The sequence below is a fragment of the Dendropsophus ebraccatus genome, chromosome 11 (assembly GCF_027789765.1).
Source record: "Dendropsophus ebraccatus isolate aDenEbr1 chromosome 11, aDenEbr1.pat, whole genome shotgun sequence".
In the NCBI taxonomy this organism is placed as follows: Eukaryota; Metazoa; Chordata; class Amphibia; order Anura; family Hylidae; genus Dendropsophus; species Dendropsophus ebraccatus.
Genome location: NC_091464.1, coordinates 58,598,248 through 58,617,946, shown reverse-complemented (window position 1 = coordinate 58,617,946; position 19,699 = coordinate 58,598,248). Strand labels below are relative to the sequence as shown.

At 43.6% G+C, this 19,699-nt stretch overlaps 1 protein-coding gene across 1 annotated transcript in view; it reads right to left on the bottom strand.

Moving 5' to 3' along the window:
• Positions 1 to 1,606: 1,606 nt before the first annotated feature.
• Positions 1,607 to 19,699, bottom strand: part of C2CD2 (C2 calcium dependent domain containing 2) — a 54,995-nt gene continuing 36,902 nt past the window's right edge. Inside the window, exons 9-15 of the mRNA XM_069945147.1 lie at positions 16,867 to 16,931; positions 16,374 to 16,489; positions 16,032 to 16,215; positions 14,876 to 14,989; positions 14,657 to 14,784; positions 12,814 to 13,126; positions 1,607 to 4,976 (exon numbers count right to left, since the gene is read on the bottom strand). Of these exons, the coding sequence (XP_069801248.1) occupies positions 4,756 to 4,976; positions 12,814 to 13,126; positions 14,657 to 14,784; positions 14,876 to 14,989; positions 16,032 to 16,215; positions 16,374 to 16,489; positions 16,867 to 16,931 (1,141 nt within the window). The 3' untranslated portion in view covers positions 1,607 to 4,755. The remainder of the gene's footprint in view (positions 4,977 to 12,813; positions 13,127 to 14,656; positions 14,785 to 14,875; positions 14,990 to 16,031; positions 16,216 to 16,373; positions 16,490 to 16,866; positions 16,932 to 19,699) is intronic.

Here is a 19,699-nt window from a genome sequence, read left to right as displayed (position 1 = left end):
AGAAATCCTTCATTTGCGCCAACTCCGATGTGTAAGCACACACGCTGCATAGATGCTAAAATGAGATGAGCGAATCTCGAGCACGCTCAGGTTCGTCCGAACGCAAGCATGAAACATTTGATTAACGGTGGCTGAAGAAGATGGATGCAGCCCTAGGGAGTCCCATAAAATATGTATACAGCCATAGGCTGTATCCATGTTTTCCAGGCAGCCTTAGGGCTGTATCCAACTTCTTAAGCCACAGGTATCCAAAAGCCGCAGGCTCGGGTTCCAGGTTCACTCAACTCTAATACCAAATTCCTACAGAGCAAGGGTGCATTCTCACATCTCATGCCTGAAATAATTCCTAGAACTGCTCCTTTAAGAAAATACACAGTAGTAATGCAGCGCCCTGTTCCACCACTAACCCCATGAGTGAATGCACCCTTGAAGTGAAAGTTTCTCTTTAACATGACCAAATGCAAAATCGAGCATTCATATAATTATGCCCTGTTAGATGGAAACCATCAGCATGGCCATTTCCATTTTTACAGTTTAATCGAATGCGTGTGTGTGTATAATGTTAATTTTCATTTATTTATACAAAATGCCCATGTTAAGTTCTATAACTTGCCATAAGGCATGCAATATTGTTACCTTGAATTGTGTAATTTGCAGCATGGAAACAGCTTGCTGACAGTTTTCTACAGCATTAGTTTTTTAATAGCTATTTTCACCCAGGTTGATCTGACGGTTAAAAAAAATAATATTATAAAAAATGACCTTTGAAAATTTTTAGCAAATAAAAACAAAACAAAAAAAACATCTGAAAAACAGCTGTAAAGTGAAACAAAAACATCTACTGGAAACTGTCAGCAAGAGGAAAGAAATGAACTATAAAGCAAATGTAGCTGAATTTTAAATTTGCAGACCTATAGGTCAATATCAGTTAAAGGAGAAACTTCCCTTTCAAGGGATTGTCCAGGCTTAGAAAAACCTGGCAGCTTTCTTCTAGAAACAGCACCATGCTTATCCTCACTTTTGGTGTAGTTTTGCAGCTTAAAGGGGTTATCTGGGTAACAAAAACAATATTCTAAACAATCCCCCTCCCAATACCACCCTATGTCTAATATACATGTATAACCTATCTTGCACCCTTTGGGTAGCTTCACACGGGCGGGCTCGCAGCGAGATTCTCGCTGCGAGCCCGGCAGGTCCTGGCAGTTCCCATAAACTACATACTTGCTGCGGACCGCAGCGAGTATGTAATTGTTCCGCGCTTAACTCCTTCTACTCCCGCCGGCTTCCCCGCTGTAAGCAGCATACATTACCTGTCCTTGCTGCACGGGTCCGGCGTCCTGCTCTCCCGTCCGGCCAATTAGTGTGTTGCCTAGCCGCAGCCACTGATTGGCCGGGCGGGAGAGCAGGACGCCGGACCCGTGCAGCAAGGACAGGTAATGTATGCTGCTTACAGCGGGGGAGCCGGCGGGAGTAGAAGGGGTTAAGCGCGGTACAATTACATACTCGCTGCGGTCCGCAGCAAGTATGTAGTTTATGGAAACTGACAGGACCTGCCGGGCTCGCAGCGAGAATCTCGCTGCGAGCCCGCCCGTGTGAAGCTACCCTTTCCCAGTTTTTTTTCTTATTCTTATCCACTCTGGAAGTCTAAAATCCTCTACTCTGGGTCCACTCTGACCACCCTCAGTTCGCTCTTCACCCTCCCTTTGTAGTCACAGGACATGTGATCCCCTCTCTGGGTGCCGGGTAAGCTGTCTATTGACTTGGTAACCCGACCCCCCAGGAGACATTATCTCCAACTTCTCCATGCACCTGTGCTGCTTCCATAGACTTACATGTGGTTTATGTAATATGAAAAATTATAGTGCTATCTATGCTTGCTGTCAGTGAATGCAGTCATATGTGCCTGTCTTTGTGTCTCAGCTCTGGATATTGTAAGGGTTATAGATTTTCTTAGAGTCTAAATGGAACTAGAAGAATGTTTTCATTTACAGCCAGCAAGCAGAGATATAAACAGACACTACACCCCCATCCCCAGTAAACAGATGCCCATTATGAAGGACATAGCTACACCATGAGCACGTCAGTTCTGCTACACCGTACATGCGTCAACTCTGCTACATCATCAGCTAGTATGGAATACATATTGGGGTAATGTGATGCAAAATCTGTGAAAAAAACTGTCCTGTGTTTACTGTGCAATAGTAATGACAGCAGTGGGCAGGAAAAAAAGCTAAGGGGGAGAGTACTCAAATGGACCAATTAGGGAAATGCATGATGGGAAATGTAGTTTCCTATCTTGGTTATAGATTGGCTTTTAGAAAAACTTGTAGCCCAGGAATGGCAGCAGCTAGAAATACAGGAGATGGCTCAAAATACCCAGGGGGTCTTGGTAAGTAAGACCAGCTACCATTTCATTTTTTTTTGCTCTTAGGTGGATAACCCTTTAATTGCAATATCACACACAGCCTGAGGAAAGGGTGGCGCTGTTTTTGTAAGAAAGTCGTTTTGTTTTTTTAAATGCGTATAACCCCTTTAATATGCCCCATGGAGGAAATTCCTAAAAAAGAAGCAGACCATTCGAAAATGTGACACATTGAAAATACAGTTGGTTGTATAAATGGTATTTTCCCACAAAGCCTTCTGTGCCCATCACCACAGCGTGGGGCGGCCATTTTGTGCAGAAAAAGTGCTATAGGCCTCAGTGATGTCACCAGTTCCTAGTCAAACAATAAATGGTTTTGTCATGGTAATTGCTCTGTCCATGGAGGTCAGATAAACATAACACTATATGTGGAGTGCTTAGTGAGGAGAGCAACGTGGTGGCCGGGTCATCATGCAGCCGCCATCTTAAAGTGCAGGCAGGATAAGTGAAGGGCTACAGGAAGTGCTTTGGTAAGTATTTTTTTTATGGTAAAACTGTGTGCAATGAGGTGGTAGATTTGCACAGTGGTTTTGCTATGGGGGGGGGGGGGGGGTGCAGAGGCATAACCCACACATCACAAAATCAACCATTTTGGCACATTTGTAAAAGCCTGCCCATTTAAGGTCCACAATGTGAAGGTATAGGCCCACACAGTAGCATTCTCTGTACCACATAAAGGGGTTATCCAGTGCTACAAAAACATGGCCACTTTCTTTCAGAGACAACACGACTCTTGTCTCCAGTTCAGGTGCAGTTTGCAATTAAGCTCCATTCACTTCAATGGAACGGAGCAAGAAAACCCCGCCCAAGCTGGAGACAAGTGTGGGGCTGTCTCTGGAAGAAAGTGGCCAAGTGGCCTTTAAAGTAACAAGGGCAGTGGGTTTTTGGAGGGTTTCTGATTTTAGGTCTCGGGGATAAAGTGGCCATATTGCGGGTCACATGACAAATTTACACTGTTATCTGATTGGTTGCTATAGGCAACACCAACACATTCACAAGACTCTGGCCCCTATGCATAACAGGTGTCAGGTTGTATGAGCAACTCCGATACTTGGTCCATAGAGTCTAACGTCTCAGAAAATGGTCAGTCTTACCATAGCAACCTCTCCGATATATCTACCAGTTAATTTCAAACCAAAATTGACAGCAGAAATCTGGTTGCTATGGGCAAGACATACTTTTTATGCATAGGGTCCAATGGCTCAAGAAAAAGTCTGTGGTATCCATAGCAACCAGTAAAATCTCTGATAGTTTCAAAGGGAAATTGAAAGATGAGATCTGATTTGTTGTTATAGGCAACATAGACACTTAAAGGGTCAAATGGCTCAAGAAGGGGGAAGTGTTTCCCATAGCAACCAGTGTCTGTCCTGCTCATAGCAACCTACCAAATTACTGTTACAGATCAATAACATGAAAGTTACTCAGCCGTCTATGAGGCCCCTGTACAAAGTCTGTATCACAGGCACCTGCTCACTATGTGCCATTTTTAATACTCATGTGATGTGTCAGAAGGGCCTATGCTGCCCTCCCCCCCCCCCCCCCCTACAGCACCAGGGCATACTTCTTCACCCCTGCATTTCCTAGATCAATCATTTCCTAGATCAACTGGGGCCCAGTTATGTTCGGCTCATTTGGTAACTGGAAAAAAGCAGAACTCTTGCCCAACAATGGCGTTATAGCTATATAAAAACTTATTAATACATCTATTATATACAGAATTAGTGTTCAAGGTGGTCTGTATTGTTATATCTATAGACATGGCACAATCTTATATCAAACAGATCCCCTGCCCCCACCTATTGTGGAGAAAACCATTGGCTCCTATTGAACCTAGATCTAAATGGAGACTTTTGCCATAGGAATGCATTGAGTGCTTCATAAATACAATTTACATGCAACTCCATGACAAAGCATACATTTCGAGGTGAAACAACAATCCACACTCCTTGATGGATGCCATTTTGAAGATCCCCCCCAGAAACCGATAACATCACCGAGGGATGAGGTACATGGCAATCAATGGCTGCCGTGGTTGAGAACTATTAGTATAGATCACAAAATGGCTGCCTGGGCAGTTTGCTAGACTATATAGTCATGAGTATTGCTTTAGCTCATAAAATGGCTGCCTCCATTGTGCATTGGAGACAAGCAACCTTAAAGGACTCCTAAAATCTCACAGTGTGGAGCTAAAATACAGAAAAAAGCTGAATTTTACAAGTTCACTTGGTTCATGAGGGCCATAAAGTACACCTTCAAGTTGGCCTTTTGCCTTGTTTGCCACTCTCCTCATGGACGTGTGTGTTGTCTTGGTCAGCCATCTTGCCTGGCCGGGTTTAGTCATTGTCCGGTTCAGGTTTATTTTTGTGTTTATTTTTGTGGAGAAGCTTCTTGTTCTTGCCTAGGAGCCGTGACAGAGTGGCCCCCTTCTTGCGATGCTCCACTGCCCCTTGCCTTTCTAGGTAGACCAGGTCGTTGTGGGACTGACTCATGCTAGGATCTTTCTGCTGGTGCCTCCGGCGGAAAAATAGCTTTGCTCCTTTGTGTAAAAAGCCACCTGCAAGAAAAAAAATGGATAGTTATAAAAGGCCTCTACTGGTAATAGCCTCTACTGACAAACATAACCAATATATAGGATAATTGAGGGTTCAAACACAGGGTCTACATATTCAGAGATTAAAAGGACTCTCTTAGCATTGCTTCCACCATCAGCGTTATAACTCACTTGTGAATGTGCTGATAACTAAAAGGCGGGAAAGCACTGACAGTCGTACAATTCAGAAGTTGTTCAAATCCCTTTTTAACAATTTTTACATTTTGTTATGTTGCAACGTAAATAAAGTTTTCCCCATTATTCTGCATGCAATACCCCTTGATTAGTGTTGAGCGTTTGGGTTTGGCAATGTTCTCCCAACCTGAGCACTCGCGATTTGACTCCCAGTGGCTGGAGAAGTTAAATGCCAGCCTACGGAGAGCTCAGGTTCTGAGAACATTGCCAAGCCTTAACAGTAGAGATGAGCGAACCTGGAGCATGCTCGAGTCCATCTGAACCCGATCGTTCAGCATTTGATTAGCAGTGGCTGCTGAAGTTGGATAAAGCCCTAAGGCTATGTAGAAAACATGGATATAGTCATTGGCTGTATCCATGTTTTCCAGACAACCTTAGGGCTTTATCCAACTTCAGCAGCCACCGCTAATCAAATGCCGAACGTTCAGGTTCAGATGGACTTCGCTCATCTCTACTTAACAGTTTAGCAACTTTTGTTCCACACTACTCAGGATGAGAAAAAGAAAAAAGGAAAACCTGAAAAGTATTTTGAGCCTTTGCTATAAAAGATGTCATTCAGCTCTGGCTCCTCCCATTTGTATTGATAAGTCTATGAGATGTTTCTGAACCTTGATTAAAATCACTTGTGGTAAATTCAGCTGATTGGATAGGATTTGGAGACGGGGAGATTTATCAAAGGGTTTAAAATTTAGACTGGTGCAAACTGGCCACAACAACCAATCACAGCCCCTCTTTCCTTTCACCAGAGCTGGAAGCTGGGATGTGATTGGTTGCTATGGCCAGTTTGCACCAGTCTAAATTTTACACCCTTTGATAAATCTCCCCCATAGTCTTTTCTATAGAAGGGCTCACAGTTAATGATGTATATCAGAGCAAACACCAAACCATGAAGGAGAAAGAACTGCCTCTAGAGCTCAAAGACAGTATTTGGCAAAAAGGAACAGATCTGCCGAACTAAAAGTTCCCGAGCACAGCAGCCTCCATAATTCTTACAAGAAGTTTGGAACAATCAGGACTATTTCACTAAACTAATTTAAGTAACAGGTGGAGGAGGGCCTTGGTGACCAGGAAGCCAATGGACACATCAAAGATACCGTGTGCAAATGGGAGAAACTTCTAGAACACAGGAGTCAAACTTAGGCCCTCCAACTGTTACAAAACTACTATTCCCATCATGCCTGGACAGCCAAAGCTTTAGCTTTTTAGGAATGAAGGGAATTGTAGTTTTGCAACCGCTGGAGGGCCTGAGTTCGATACCTTTGTTCTAGAAGGTCAACACTACAGCCTCCACCAATCTGGCCAGAAAGAAGCTGCTTCTCTATAACAAACATGAAAATTCCTGGTAGTTTATATAAAAGCAGTTAAAGGAGTATCAGACTGTGAGAAACAAGTCTGATACTCCTCCTCATCATTAGGACTGCTCCAGGCAGATTGCCTCCTATTCGTCAGCTGTATCAGCCTGGCACATGGGCTGGATCGGTAAGACACCTGTGCAAATGTTCAGCATGGAGAAAATGTTCCTGTGGCATTCCTAATGATGAGGAGGGGGGGGGGGGGAGAGGAGGAGTAACGGAAGGGTGGTGCAAAGTTAGGGCACAGATAGTCTAAGCCACGCCCGTAGGGCAAGGGGCTGTAAGTTTAAAAGTTGTTATTTAAGACAATAACTGCATCACCTGCCAAACGGACCCCAGGGAACACGGGTAAGGGGGCCATTCACATACATAACACACATTACAAAGTTGTAAACCTTTGTAATGTGTTGTTTTGTGAATAAATGATTAGCGCCGCACTACCCCTTTAAGCTTTATGGCCTAATTTCTAGGTGTCATGTTTGGAGAAAACCAGCATCATGCTGTAGGGGGACTGGGAGACTGGTAAGGGGTATAGGATATACTTAAAGCGATTCTGTACCCACAATCTGACCCCCCCAAACCACCTTCGGATAGCTGCTTTTAATCCAAGATCTGTCCTGCGGTCCGTTTGGCAGGTGATGCAGTTATTGTCCTAAAAATCAACTTTTAAACTGGCAGCCCTGTGCCCTATGGGAGTGGCCTAGATTGTGTATGCATTAGGCTGCCACAACCTATCTGTCCCTCCTCCCCGCCCTCCGCATCATTAGGACTGCTCCAGGCAGATTGCCTCCTATTCGTCAGCTGTGTCAGCCTGGCACATGGGCTGGATCGTTAAGACACCTGTGCAAATGTTCAGCATGGAGAAAATGTTCCCGTGGCATTCCTAATGATGAAGAGGGGGGGGAGGAGGGACGAAGGGGAGGAGTAACGGAAGGGTGGTGCAAAGTTAGGGCACAGATATTCTAAGCCACGCACGTAGGGCACGGGGCTGTAAGTTTAAAAGTTGTTATTTAAGACAATAACTGCATCACCTGCCAAACGGACCCCAGGACAGGTCTTGGATTAAAAGCAGCTATCTAAATGTACAAGTGGTTTGGGGGGGGGGAGATTGTGGGTACAGAGTCGCTTTAATGGAAACCTGATCCACAGCGCTCTGGACCTGACACCAAGATGAATAACCCTAAGCAAACAGCCAGGACAGCACAGGAGCAGCTTAGGGGCAATTCTGTAAGAATGTCCTGGAGTGTTCCAGCCAGAGCTCTGAACCAAATGAAACCTCTGGAGTGACCTGAAAATGGCGTCCACAACTGTAAACCCCATCCAACCTGACAGAACGTAAAAGGATCTGAAGAGAAGAATAGCTGAACATTCCCAAATCCAGGTGTAAACCTTGTAGCCTCATAGCCAAGACGACTGGAGGAGAAATCACTGCCGAAGGGGCTTCACCTAATACTGAGTGACCACTGAGTTTTTCTTTTTCAATAAATTAATAAAGATTCTGACATTCTGTTCTCATTTATCATTATGCAGTACGGAGAGCAGAAAGATGGGAAAACTAGATTTTTTTTTTCTTAGCACAAGGCGACAATATAACAAAATGTAAAGGGTCTGAAGACTTTCAAAATGCATTGTATTTTAAAGAGAACACTTGGAGAAACAAGAAAAATTAGCTATTACAGTAATACATTGTCCATTCATACTGTGATAGTGAAACATTAGTGAACCATATGAAGTCAATGTAAGGGGTGGTGTTTTCTACTACCTTGGAATTTTGTGGGTAGGGCTAAACATTATGGGCACACAATCTCTCAGCAGTGGGGGCTGGGGTCCTGCTTCCTTGTGTGCAGCCACATACTCAGGATAGCCTATCACGATGGCTTCCCTACTACCGCATGTGCTCAAGAACTGGCGTTAAATCATGGACAGACACCTAATTGTTTGGAAACCTTTTATAAAATTCTGTGTTTATCCCATATTCAATAGTAAAGGACAAGACGAGTCATCAAACAAGAGAGTCAGCAAGCCCATAACCTGAATTTCAGGGATATGTATTGTATAATCATAATACACAACCCTTTATTCATCTGCCAGAAGTTACGATCTTCAGTGAGCGATGTACATGTTACCCCTTATACAACCGATGCTGTGAAAACAAGTATGCCGATGATTATGTCTATTCATGTCTAATAATGCCATCACATCACCATTACATCAATAGTCCTAGGCGAATGAATGGTACCTTGCTAAAAAAAAAGTCACAAAACACAAAACAAAAAGGAAGGCAAATGTGTCGACTTACTGTGTGAGCAATTAATTGGAGTTGGTGAAAAGATCCTCTTAAGGTGACAGAAGAGATGGAAAGAAAGACGATGAGAAAGAGACACAAAACAGGAAAATGACGAATGAGAGATGATAGGACAGACAACATGGAGCTTTCATTTCACACTGTCTCCAATGATCAAAATTCCTAGCACCATATTTATGTGTTTGTTTTTTTTAGATTTTTTTTTTTTTTTTTGTAAAGTTCTTTACATATCAAAATTCTCCTGGATTTTGAAAAAAAAATTCAAAAACAAACAGTTTTCAATCTTAATTTTTGCCCCAACACTTGCCACAGCAGCCTGTATTTGGAAAAGAAAAAGAGAATAGCCATTGCAAGCAGTATAACAAACCTCAGCAAAAGAATGACATCCATACCCCCTGACTTATTTGGGCATTCTTCTGACCTGCTCCATCTAGTTCTTGGCTAGATCTATAGATAGGGGTGTCATGTCATGGACAAAGAAGGCTGGAACTGCCCCTTCCCCAACATCTCTGCACTACAATTCCCAAAGAAAGAAAGATCTGGGGTAGGAGGAGGTGGAAATTGAATCAAACAACCGAAAAGCTTACAAATTTTGCCCAGATCTATAGTGACATACAGTTGGGTCCAGCAAGATGGAGAAGTATAAGTGCGTCCTTTATTTATCTCTCATGGTTAATGAATCCTCTCCTGGCTTTGGCTTAAAAAGCTGCATTCTAAACTTGTGTCAGAAAGTTATGTAGATAATAATAAATATAATTTAAAAATCTCAAGTCTTCCAGTACTATAGCAGTATCAGCTGCTGTATGTCCTGCAGGATCTGTCCAGAACAGTAGAAGTTTTCTATGGAGATTTGCTACCGCTCTGGACAGTTCCTGTCATTGACAGAGGTGGCAGCAGAGAACACTGTGTCAGACTGAAAAGAATACACCACTTCCTGCAGGACATACAGCTGCTATATGTCCTACAGGAAGTACTGGAAGACTGGAGATTTTTAAATAGAAGTAAATTACAAATTTGTACCCCTTTAAAACGGCCTTAAAAACTAATGTGTTTTTCTTGCCTTGACCCTATTACTCTGGGTGATTGCCTCCTAAATAGACCAATATTGTCTGGAGCAACAGGTCCAGCGATCAGCTGATCACATTTTGTATGCATGCTTAAAATCGATGTTCGTCATCAGCACTTTTCTCCATGGAAACGGGGGATGTGCGTCTGACGATAATGGAGGTAAAGAGCTGCATGAACAATTCAGCAATCGCTCATGCAGTCCTTTACAATGTTTAAGCCTTGAAATTTTGTGGTAGGCTCGACAAATAAGCACAAATCTACTAGACTGCACTCATATTGTCTGCCCATTTAAAAGTACCCTAATTCACCCATATGAGTCATCAGTTTCAGAAAGGCACATGTATTACAAGAGGAGTTCATGAAGATTTTTGGGGGGTCTAAAACCCTTCTGGAGAGACAAAGAGACATACACAAGCACTATTTTTGTGACATGACATTTCAGCTAACCTGGAGCATGAAGAGAGATTATATTAAATTCCAAGGAAACCCTTGGTGACCACTTGGTGTTATTAAAGAGAATGTACAAGTAGTTACATCACTAAGATTTACAGGGATGCCCAGGTGGCGGTCCAAAAAAAGGACCGCGGCAGCGGCATCTCTGCGCCAGTCTGTTGATGTAAAAATCTTAGTGATGTACCTGCTAATAAATTCACTTTAAGTTCTTGGCCCAATGGGATTTAGTGCCATGGCCTCAATGGCAACAGTGGTGACCAGCGAGGCACAATTTTAGTCACAGGGTTGGCTTTAGAACTGAAGTAGGGTCTGGTTTAGGTTTAAAAATACTTTTATCTACTGTGCTCCATGTGATGAAACCCATGACCACATGAGCTACACTTAAAGGGGTAGTGCAGCGGTAAAGAATTATTCACAGAATAACACACATTACAAAGTTATACAACTTTGTAATGTATGTTATGTCTGTGAATGGCCCCCTTCCCCATGTCCCACCACCCCCACCCGTGTACTCGGAAGTGTGGTGCATTATACATTACCTGATCCGTGTCGCGCATGTCCTCAATCTTGTGGCAAACGTCATCTTCGGCCGGCCGAATCGCTGCCGCCGTCCCCCCTCTGCCGCGTCATAACTGTGCTCAGCCACGATTGGCTGAGCACAGTTATGCTCAGCCAATCGCGGCTGAGCATCAGATGACGCTGCAGAGGGCGGCCAGCATTCGGGACAGTCTGAGCTGTTCGCCGTCCGTCCGAAGAAGACTTCACTGACTGAAGATCGGAGACGGGGTTCGGCACGTGACAGGTATGTATAGCGCACCACACTTCCGGGTACACGGGTGAGGGTGGTGGGACACGGGGAAGGGGGCCATTCACAGACATAACATACATTACAAAGTTGTATACCTTTGTAATGTGTGTTATTCTGTGAATAATTCTTTACTGCCGCACTACCCCTTTAAGATAGAGCACAAGATCTAGAGATCTTGACATTAAGCTTGCCTTAGCTGGTTTGCTGGTCCAGGTTACGCTGATGACTGGGCCCAGTGCTCAGGTTAGTCCTCTACAACCACAGCCTGAATAGGTTAGCCTGCTCAGAACGGCTAACATTACCGATGCTTGGAATAAAATTATTTTAGCACAGAAATGGAGTAAGATGTTCTCAACTAGCCCCATCTTTGTACCCATACATGTGAACAGGGTTGCAAAAGCCCATTTGCAGTGTCCCAGTACAGGTGTTCTACTAAGTTTTATTACACCAGTATCTTTCAGGTATTGTACAAAGGGGATGATGGCTATGTTGTTATGTCTTTTCCCCACTAGGTGTCACTCTCTTTTTGTTGTATTTTTTTGTATTAAGCACAGCTGAAGGTATAATCGGTTAACTGTTGTTTATCACATGTTCTGTTCTGTCTAGTCACAGGTGCAGGTTCTTTCCCTGATTTTTTCCACCTACATTACCACTTCTCTCATCTCAGTCCACAGCCCACCAATCACCACACAGCTTAGTTTACCCCTATAAAAAGGCAGGCTAGTTCCTGGTGGGAAGTCTTGAGAGGGACTGAGACACTGAAGCAAGCAAACTTTCTTCTATGCAAGTAACTTGCATTAACATGCAGTGCTAAACCCTTGGGAGGGATAGCCGTCCTCTGAGGAAACCTTGTCTACGCCTGGGATTTCTTCACAAGTCAAGGGCAGTAACCTCTACTGTTAGGTACTGACCCCAGTAGGACAAATATATCTAGTGTCTGCACGGCTCTTCTGGGTAGTCTTGGAAAGTCTGCTACTCCCAGTTGTAAAGGCCTGGGGCTCATACTACCCAACCTGGCACTCGCTGAACTGGTTAGGGCAGAAGGCTGACAGATAGCACACTATCTATACGCGAGTACGATTATTTTTCTCTACACACTATCATGGCAGAGTACACAACTACAAGGACAAGGCCCCCAAGATGCATCCCTACTCTTTGCTCTGTACCACTACTCCTAACTACCTCTCACCTGCCCTTCTGCTACTGTATTGTATTGCACTGAAGATCTCAAGTAAACAGTTTTCTGACATCTGTAAACCGTAATCTGGTAAAGTGCTGGACTATTTTTGTCGCACCTACACTTGGCTATCCTCTCCTTCAAGCTCAGTGTTAGTTTGTCCGGGGATGGGTTCCAACGCCACTCCTGGCCGCCTTAACAAGTGCCCAAGTGACCCAACACCCACCTAGCTGCCACAACACCGTATAACTACCCCAGCATACAGCACATTTATTTGCACTGGGGCTGTATACATCAAGACCTGTCTCAGTAGAAATTTCCTAGGGGTTCCCTAGGCTAGCAGTATTAGGATGTATGTAGATGAGAAGCCTCAGAATATGGTAAATAACAGGTACTGTATATAGTTACATGTACTGACAGCAGAGGCAGTAGTGAGCACAGACCTTTTGATTTCCTGACGCTCCCCGTTTCTGAGATGCTCAGGTTACTGATAGATACTAATTCAGAGTCTGGGTCCTCCATTCCATTCTCATTCCACTCCCCGGGCTGACTGCCCTGCTCCCAGGCGCTGTGAAGCTCATCCTCTGAGCCCATGGCTGGCACGGTGGACGTTGACGCCAATGTCAGACCCTTATCACTGGTGACCTTTGTAGTGACTTCATCAAAGGTGAAGGACGAGTTGTTCTGAATTGTGCTGTCCATGGAGGCCGCGTAATTCAACATGAGAGAGGCCTCATCGTCCTGAGTAAGCACAGTCTGCGAAGACACAAGAGTCTTATATTATATTCTGCATTATACATACAGAAGAACATCGCGGACCAGACTGGCCATCATGGTGGGGCATAAGGTACCAGGACCAGGAGAAGCCCACACCCCCTTAGGGAGGTAAATGCTTCTTAAAAGGGTTATCACAATATTAAATGTTATCCACTCTATCTACAGGATAGGAACAGCTAGCCGATTGGTGGGGGGGCCAAATGCTGGGACCTCCACCGATTACAAGAATAAATGGAGCTGCAGCACACCTCATGCGACCACCACTCTATTTATTCATTATTGAGTTTCTGAACAAGGCCAAGTGCCGTGACAGTGAAGGGGCAGTGGTCGAGTATGTGCACTGCTGCTCTTGCTGACAATAAAAGGATCAGCCACTTGAAATCTGAAGATTTGGTGCTTTTTTGGATGATCGCTGAGTCTATTACATAAGGAGACATTCAGCCAATAACAGCTCCTTATAATAGAACCCTAAATGTGTGTGTGTGTGGGGGGGGCGAGGATTAAAGGGAACCAATCAGCATAATTGTGCTGATATAGTTCCCAGCAGCACAGTATAGATCTACTCCAAAGCTCGCGGACCATACCAGCCACAGCTGTAGCAGTAGCTTTACATCGGGGAAAAAGAGGTTTTATAACGCCATGCAAGGCCAGAAGAGGGGCGGCAACTAGTCATCTGGGCGGGAAGCTGCCAGTGACTAGTCACGGCTCTCTGCCTGTCAGCATGCAGTGCAAGGATAATTGACAGACAAAAATACTCATTAGTGGCCTCTCTGCCTGTCAATCATCCCTACACGGTGAGTTGACAGGCAGAGAGCCGAGACCAGTCACCAGCGGCTCCCCTACTAGCCGTAGCTGGTATGCTCCGCGAACTGCAGAGTAGATATATACTTTGCTGCTGGGAACTACATCAGCACAATCGTGCCAATTAGTTCCCTTTGAATATTAAAGGAAAAGTCCTAAGAAATTGAAAAAAAAAAAAAAAAAAACACGGAGGTTGGGGGGGTTATTGGTTGTACTGCTCCCTGGTCAGTAATGGCCGCTGGATGTAATTTTGATTTTGGGTTGGAATACGGAAAAGTCATGTTCCTGGCTCTTCCAGCTGCAGCGCCATGCCCAGACTGAGTGATTACCCACTCAGCTAGTTGGTGACTGGGGCAGGCAATCGTTTAGCTGGGTAAGTTACGCCGCAGTTGGAAGAGCTGGGTATGCAACACTGCAGCTGGAAGAGCTGCCAGGGACCGGCGGCAGTCAATGGGACCTCGGAGCGGCGCTACAGGAACCGGTAAGAATACTTTATTATTTTTCCACACACCCTGACTTTCTCCCTTTTTTAAGTTTCATTGGACTTCTCCTTTAACGTAATACAGGCTAAAGCCTCATATATTTCTGCCTATGGTTATGGCTCTACTTTTCCTTCCACCCTTACGGGTAATATCTAAGAATTTTGGATGAGGGGGCTCCTGTTGACCCTGTAGTAGCCACAATCCACCCAGACCACCAGGCACTCACCTTTGAAATCCCTGATATGATGATGGTGCTCTTCTTCCGAGGAGACTTCAGGGACTGCCTTGAAGACTCCCTCAGCTGTCTTATGGCAACTTCTGCGACCGGGTCAGAGCCGTTCAGCATCAGGAGTTCTGGTTCCAAAAAAATAAAGAAAAGTAAACTTTTTGGGGGCGGAAAAAGTAATACGTCTGGGAAAAAAAACATGATGCGTGAAGGTGTCACCTGTGTCTGAAGAAGAGAGCGCCTTGCTGACCACACCAGTCTGGGAAGGAATGGCTTGTACTGAGAAGTCCCTCTCAATGACTTTTAATTTAGGGGGAGTTATCGAGGGCGAATCTGTAAGGAGAAGGGCCAGAAAGTTGTGAATAAAGATTCAATTTGAAGAGAACTTGTCTTCATGAGTTCAAGTCCCCTACAGCACCCACCACTGTAAAGAAGAAGCATTACACAATTTTCATTGAAATCAATAGTATGGAGATATCAGGACACTCTCCACAATGGCTAACAGAGATGAATAACTAAGGGACCCCCTCTACTAACTCTAACTCCATTCATTGTCAGACATTTAAGTAGTCTCTTACCTGAACAGCAATTTGTGACTTTATTCTCTTTATTTTAACAGTAAAAAGTTCAAAATACAGCAGGACAGCGAAGCGACGCAACGCAAGGGTACACAAAACTCCTAACATCAAGAGCTATCAGAATTCGATGAACAGTTGTAATGTTTTTATTTTAAGAAAATTGTTAGAGAAATCATGCCTCTTAGGCATGGTTATGGCTCTACTTTGAAATGACGAGGGTCCAGGCTATACGGTTCCTGAATTTCCGCCGCTTTGAGCCATCCCATCTCCCCTGGGTGCATTAGCTGCCCTGCTGTTTCTATCCCCTTCATCCTCCATTCCTGGAAGATACCATTATCCTTAGGAGTCATTCATATGTCTGTAGCATTCCGTCCATACACGGACGGTGAATACTTTATCGGTCCGCGCTCCGGCCAACTTCTGGGTAATGTATTCACCAGGCCGCCGCGGGTTAAGGGGCGCTGCGATTCAGTTATGTGTGAAGCTACCCTTACTGTACGTGTAGGGATGGAATTCTAAGGATGTGTGAATGACCCCTACCCTGAGGGAAGACCCCACAAATTTAGCCTCTTGGACATCATGAATGAGATAGCAAAGGCCTTCTGTGCCACCTTCCATGCCATTATTGTGTCACGCAATATCAGAATACTGAAGAGGAGGGAGCGAGGGAATCTGCACATGTATACATGAACAGATAATTTGTGTCTTTTTACACCAGTTTTTACCACCGACCCTCACAGAGGTGTCTCTCATATGACTGAGCGTAACCTGTGGTGCGATCATTGAGAATAACATACCTGATGTCTTATCACTGTACCCGGCAGCAGCTGGACTCTTTCCCTCAACCCGCGGCTTTGAAGTGACAGAAGTGATGGTGGTGACCACGGTACCACAAGGCATCACCGTCCGGTCCTTCTCTACTTTTTTCGCAGGGACTGGCACCGACCAGGATTTCAATTCATTCGGTTCCACAAACAAGAACTGAAATCAATCACACAGATCATATGTCACCAGATAATCCTATGTCCGTGCAAACTAGTCCCTAAGGGACCAAAGCTCAAATTTAAAGCAGAATTCCACTTTGGATCAACCATTATATATATTTTCAATGCCTATTTATTTGTATACATGACACCTACCTGGGCGCTGATTGACCCAGACAAGTGGTTGTTGGGGTCGAGGGAATAGTTCTGCCTTCCTGAGGGGTTCTTCCTGAACAGATCTAAGGGCACAGAAGTGCAGGCCAATGTGGGACCTTCAAGAAAAGCAAAAGATATAAATGACAGTATGTAACCAATTGGAGAAAGGGCTACATGTAAATTGTGCAGCTATCCCTTAATGGCCAGGGTGAACAAGGTCTGGGATCATGGGGTCTGTTATGATCATGGGTCTCGCACATACCATAGTCAACCCAGAGCTAAGACATTGAACTGCTCCCCCATCTGTGGCACTTCAACTGTTACAAAACTACAACTCCAATAAAACTACAATGAATGATAATCTAGAATATATGACAATGTAGTATGAATGGTGCCAGATTATCAAATATTCTGGATTATCAGACAGCAATAGACATGAATATTACTGTGTACTACAATACAATCCTGAAGTGTCTATAGCCATCGTACTTACTCCCGTCTGGTTTCTCAGAATCAGAAATCTGTAGCTGCAGCTCTCGGGATTTTGCATTGAGTTCACTGCAATAAAGGAGAAGAAAAGGAAGAAGGTGATTTCCAATTCTCTATCTGTTTGATGGAAGCAGCAATAGTGTTAGATCTACTATGGAATTTCCATATAGAAGATATTTCTGTATGCCCAAAATAGATTGTATGAAACATAATATAGCTTTGAATATAGAAAAGCTTCTATCCTGCACTGGTGCTAGACCATTGTTTTTGGATAATATAGCTTTTACAGTATTTTTATATGTAATATAATATAGATGGCACTGCTTTATGTGATATAAGCAGTATTGTTATATGTAATATAAAATAGATGGCTTGTAATATGGAACATTAGAGATGGTACAGCTATATTGGACCTAAAATGGATGGTATTGCTATAAAGGATCTAATATACATGGTTTTGCTATATGGGAAATAATATAGACGGTATTGCTATATAGGATCTGATATAGATGGTACTACTATGGGATTAGCATAGAGACCTAACAAAGATATTACTGCTATATAGGGCCTAAAATAGATAGTTTTGCTATATGGGACATAATATAGATATAGATGCTATATGGGAACGAACATAAATGATACTGCTATATATGATCTAATATAGATGTTGATGCTATATAGGAGATCATACAAATGATATAGCAGTGCCATATATATTAGTTCCTATGTAGCAATAAGAAACCCAATGTAGATTGCTATTTGGACAGAATATAGACAGAACTGCTATATCGGCATAATATAAACATGATTGGTATATGGGACCTAACATAAATTATATTGCTATATATTGGTCTTATAAGGTAGCCAATATAAATGGTATTGTTATATGTGCTGGTACTGTTACTGATACAAATGATATGGATATACAGGCCCTAATCTAGATGATATTGTTATATAGGGACCCTGGTAGATAGTTACACGGCTAGTAAAAATATACTATGGAGTGACTTTGTGGACACAGTATATATGGATGATGCTTTATGTATATAGTATCTGATCTTTTTCTCTATTACCCTGTAGAACATTCCCCATACATGAGGCTGTCAGCTGGTCTGGATTATATACCCTCATACAGAGCTGTATACTCTCCCCCACCCCGCAGGTGTAATGAATAGAGCTGCAGCCATGTGTAAAAATGAAAGCCTGGAAATTCCCAGTAACATGAGGGCAGCGGGGACACTACAGCTATTGTGTGTGATACAGTCACCTACAATGTCACACATCCCTGCTCTGCCAACCTGTACCCAGTGCTAGATCAGTGTATATAGAGGCCACCTAAGCCAAGACTACCAAAGGGCTGTGTCCATCACATAATAACCTATCCTCTATGATTTTCCACTGTCTCCATTCCCTTCCCTCATCATCATCACATCACTGCCCCCATAAGATCAGAACTCCCCGCTCCTGAAATACTCTGTGCTACTTAAAAAGATACGAACTAACAGGGAATGTAGTCTGGATCAGGGATGATCTTGAATGCAATGAGGTGGAAGGGAAGTGTCTGGAATGCCAGCAATGTCACATAGACTATTTGTAGAAGAAGGCATTCATTGTCTGGAGAGGTTCTTCATGCCTTGCTCTGCATTCATTGACAGCTATCTGGGTATTGCATCATGGAAGCATGTGCAGGAGTGTGGGCATCATAGCTCTGACAGCTGAGACGATTGTCCATATATATATTATATATGAAAGGTGGCTAGTAGGGGACCAGTCATATCAAAAAGTTTGTGAGGTTAAGATCTCAGTGAATGGAAACGTCATAATTTAAGGGCCTATTACACAGGCCAATGATCAGCCAAGAGTGTTGCTATAGACGCTCCTGTGGCCTGAGTAATAAGGCAGCGATCAGCCAAGGAGCAGTAAAATGCCTGATCCTCGGCTGATCGTATCTTTTAGACTGTAAACCGATGTGCAGCCAATAGCAAAGGGAAACTAAGCAAAGATATGCATATACTGGGTTCTGGGAGATGTATATATCTGTGCCGTCAGTTTCCAGATCACACATGCAGTGAAAATTTACCTTCTGCGCTGCTGTGTGACCTGGCATCCCGCTCTCCGGCTCTCCCATCCAGCCACCACTGTATCTTAAGGCCACCCCGCCTCCCCCAGAATGATTGACAGCTGGGGGAGGAGGCAGTGAGTGGAGAGCAGGATGGGAGAACCAGATGCAAGATCACACAGCAGCAAAAGGTAAGTGTGTGCTTATGTGATCTGGAAACTGACAGCAAGGATATATAAATTTCTGTACTGTCAGTTTACATGGTCGCATGAACGATACAAGGATTGTTTGAGCTGCAAGGTTAATTTGCAGCTTGCAGCTTACTTGCTCACTCAAGATATGGTCTATAGACGTTCTATGGAGCCTCTCTTCAGTGAGCGCTCAACAGTAAGAAGCACCCAGACCCCCACTGATGGTAACTCTTCATATGTCTTTATGACTTGTCAAAAGCCTTCTGAAATGGTACTTACACTCTAAAAAGTTGCTAAATTTTTGCACAACTCTACTCAATAGGTTGCATACAAACCACACATAAAGAAACATGCAAATTAATCATATCGTAAGAGAATTTGATATATATTTGCACAAATTAAAATGCATAAAGGAGAAAGGGTAAGCTTGAAAAAAAGTTTTAAAACATTGCAAATTATATATTGCTCCAACAATAAAATGTAGACAGCACAAATACAAAAATAAATAGAAATAAAAGAAAAAGCCACACCAAAAAAGTATGTCCACAGCATTTTTTTTAATGTTCCTGTGGCCTTACAGGGTTTTT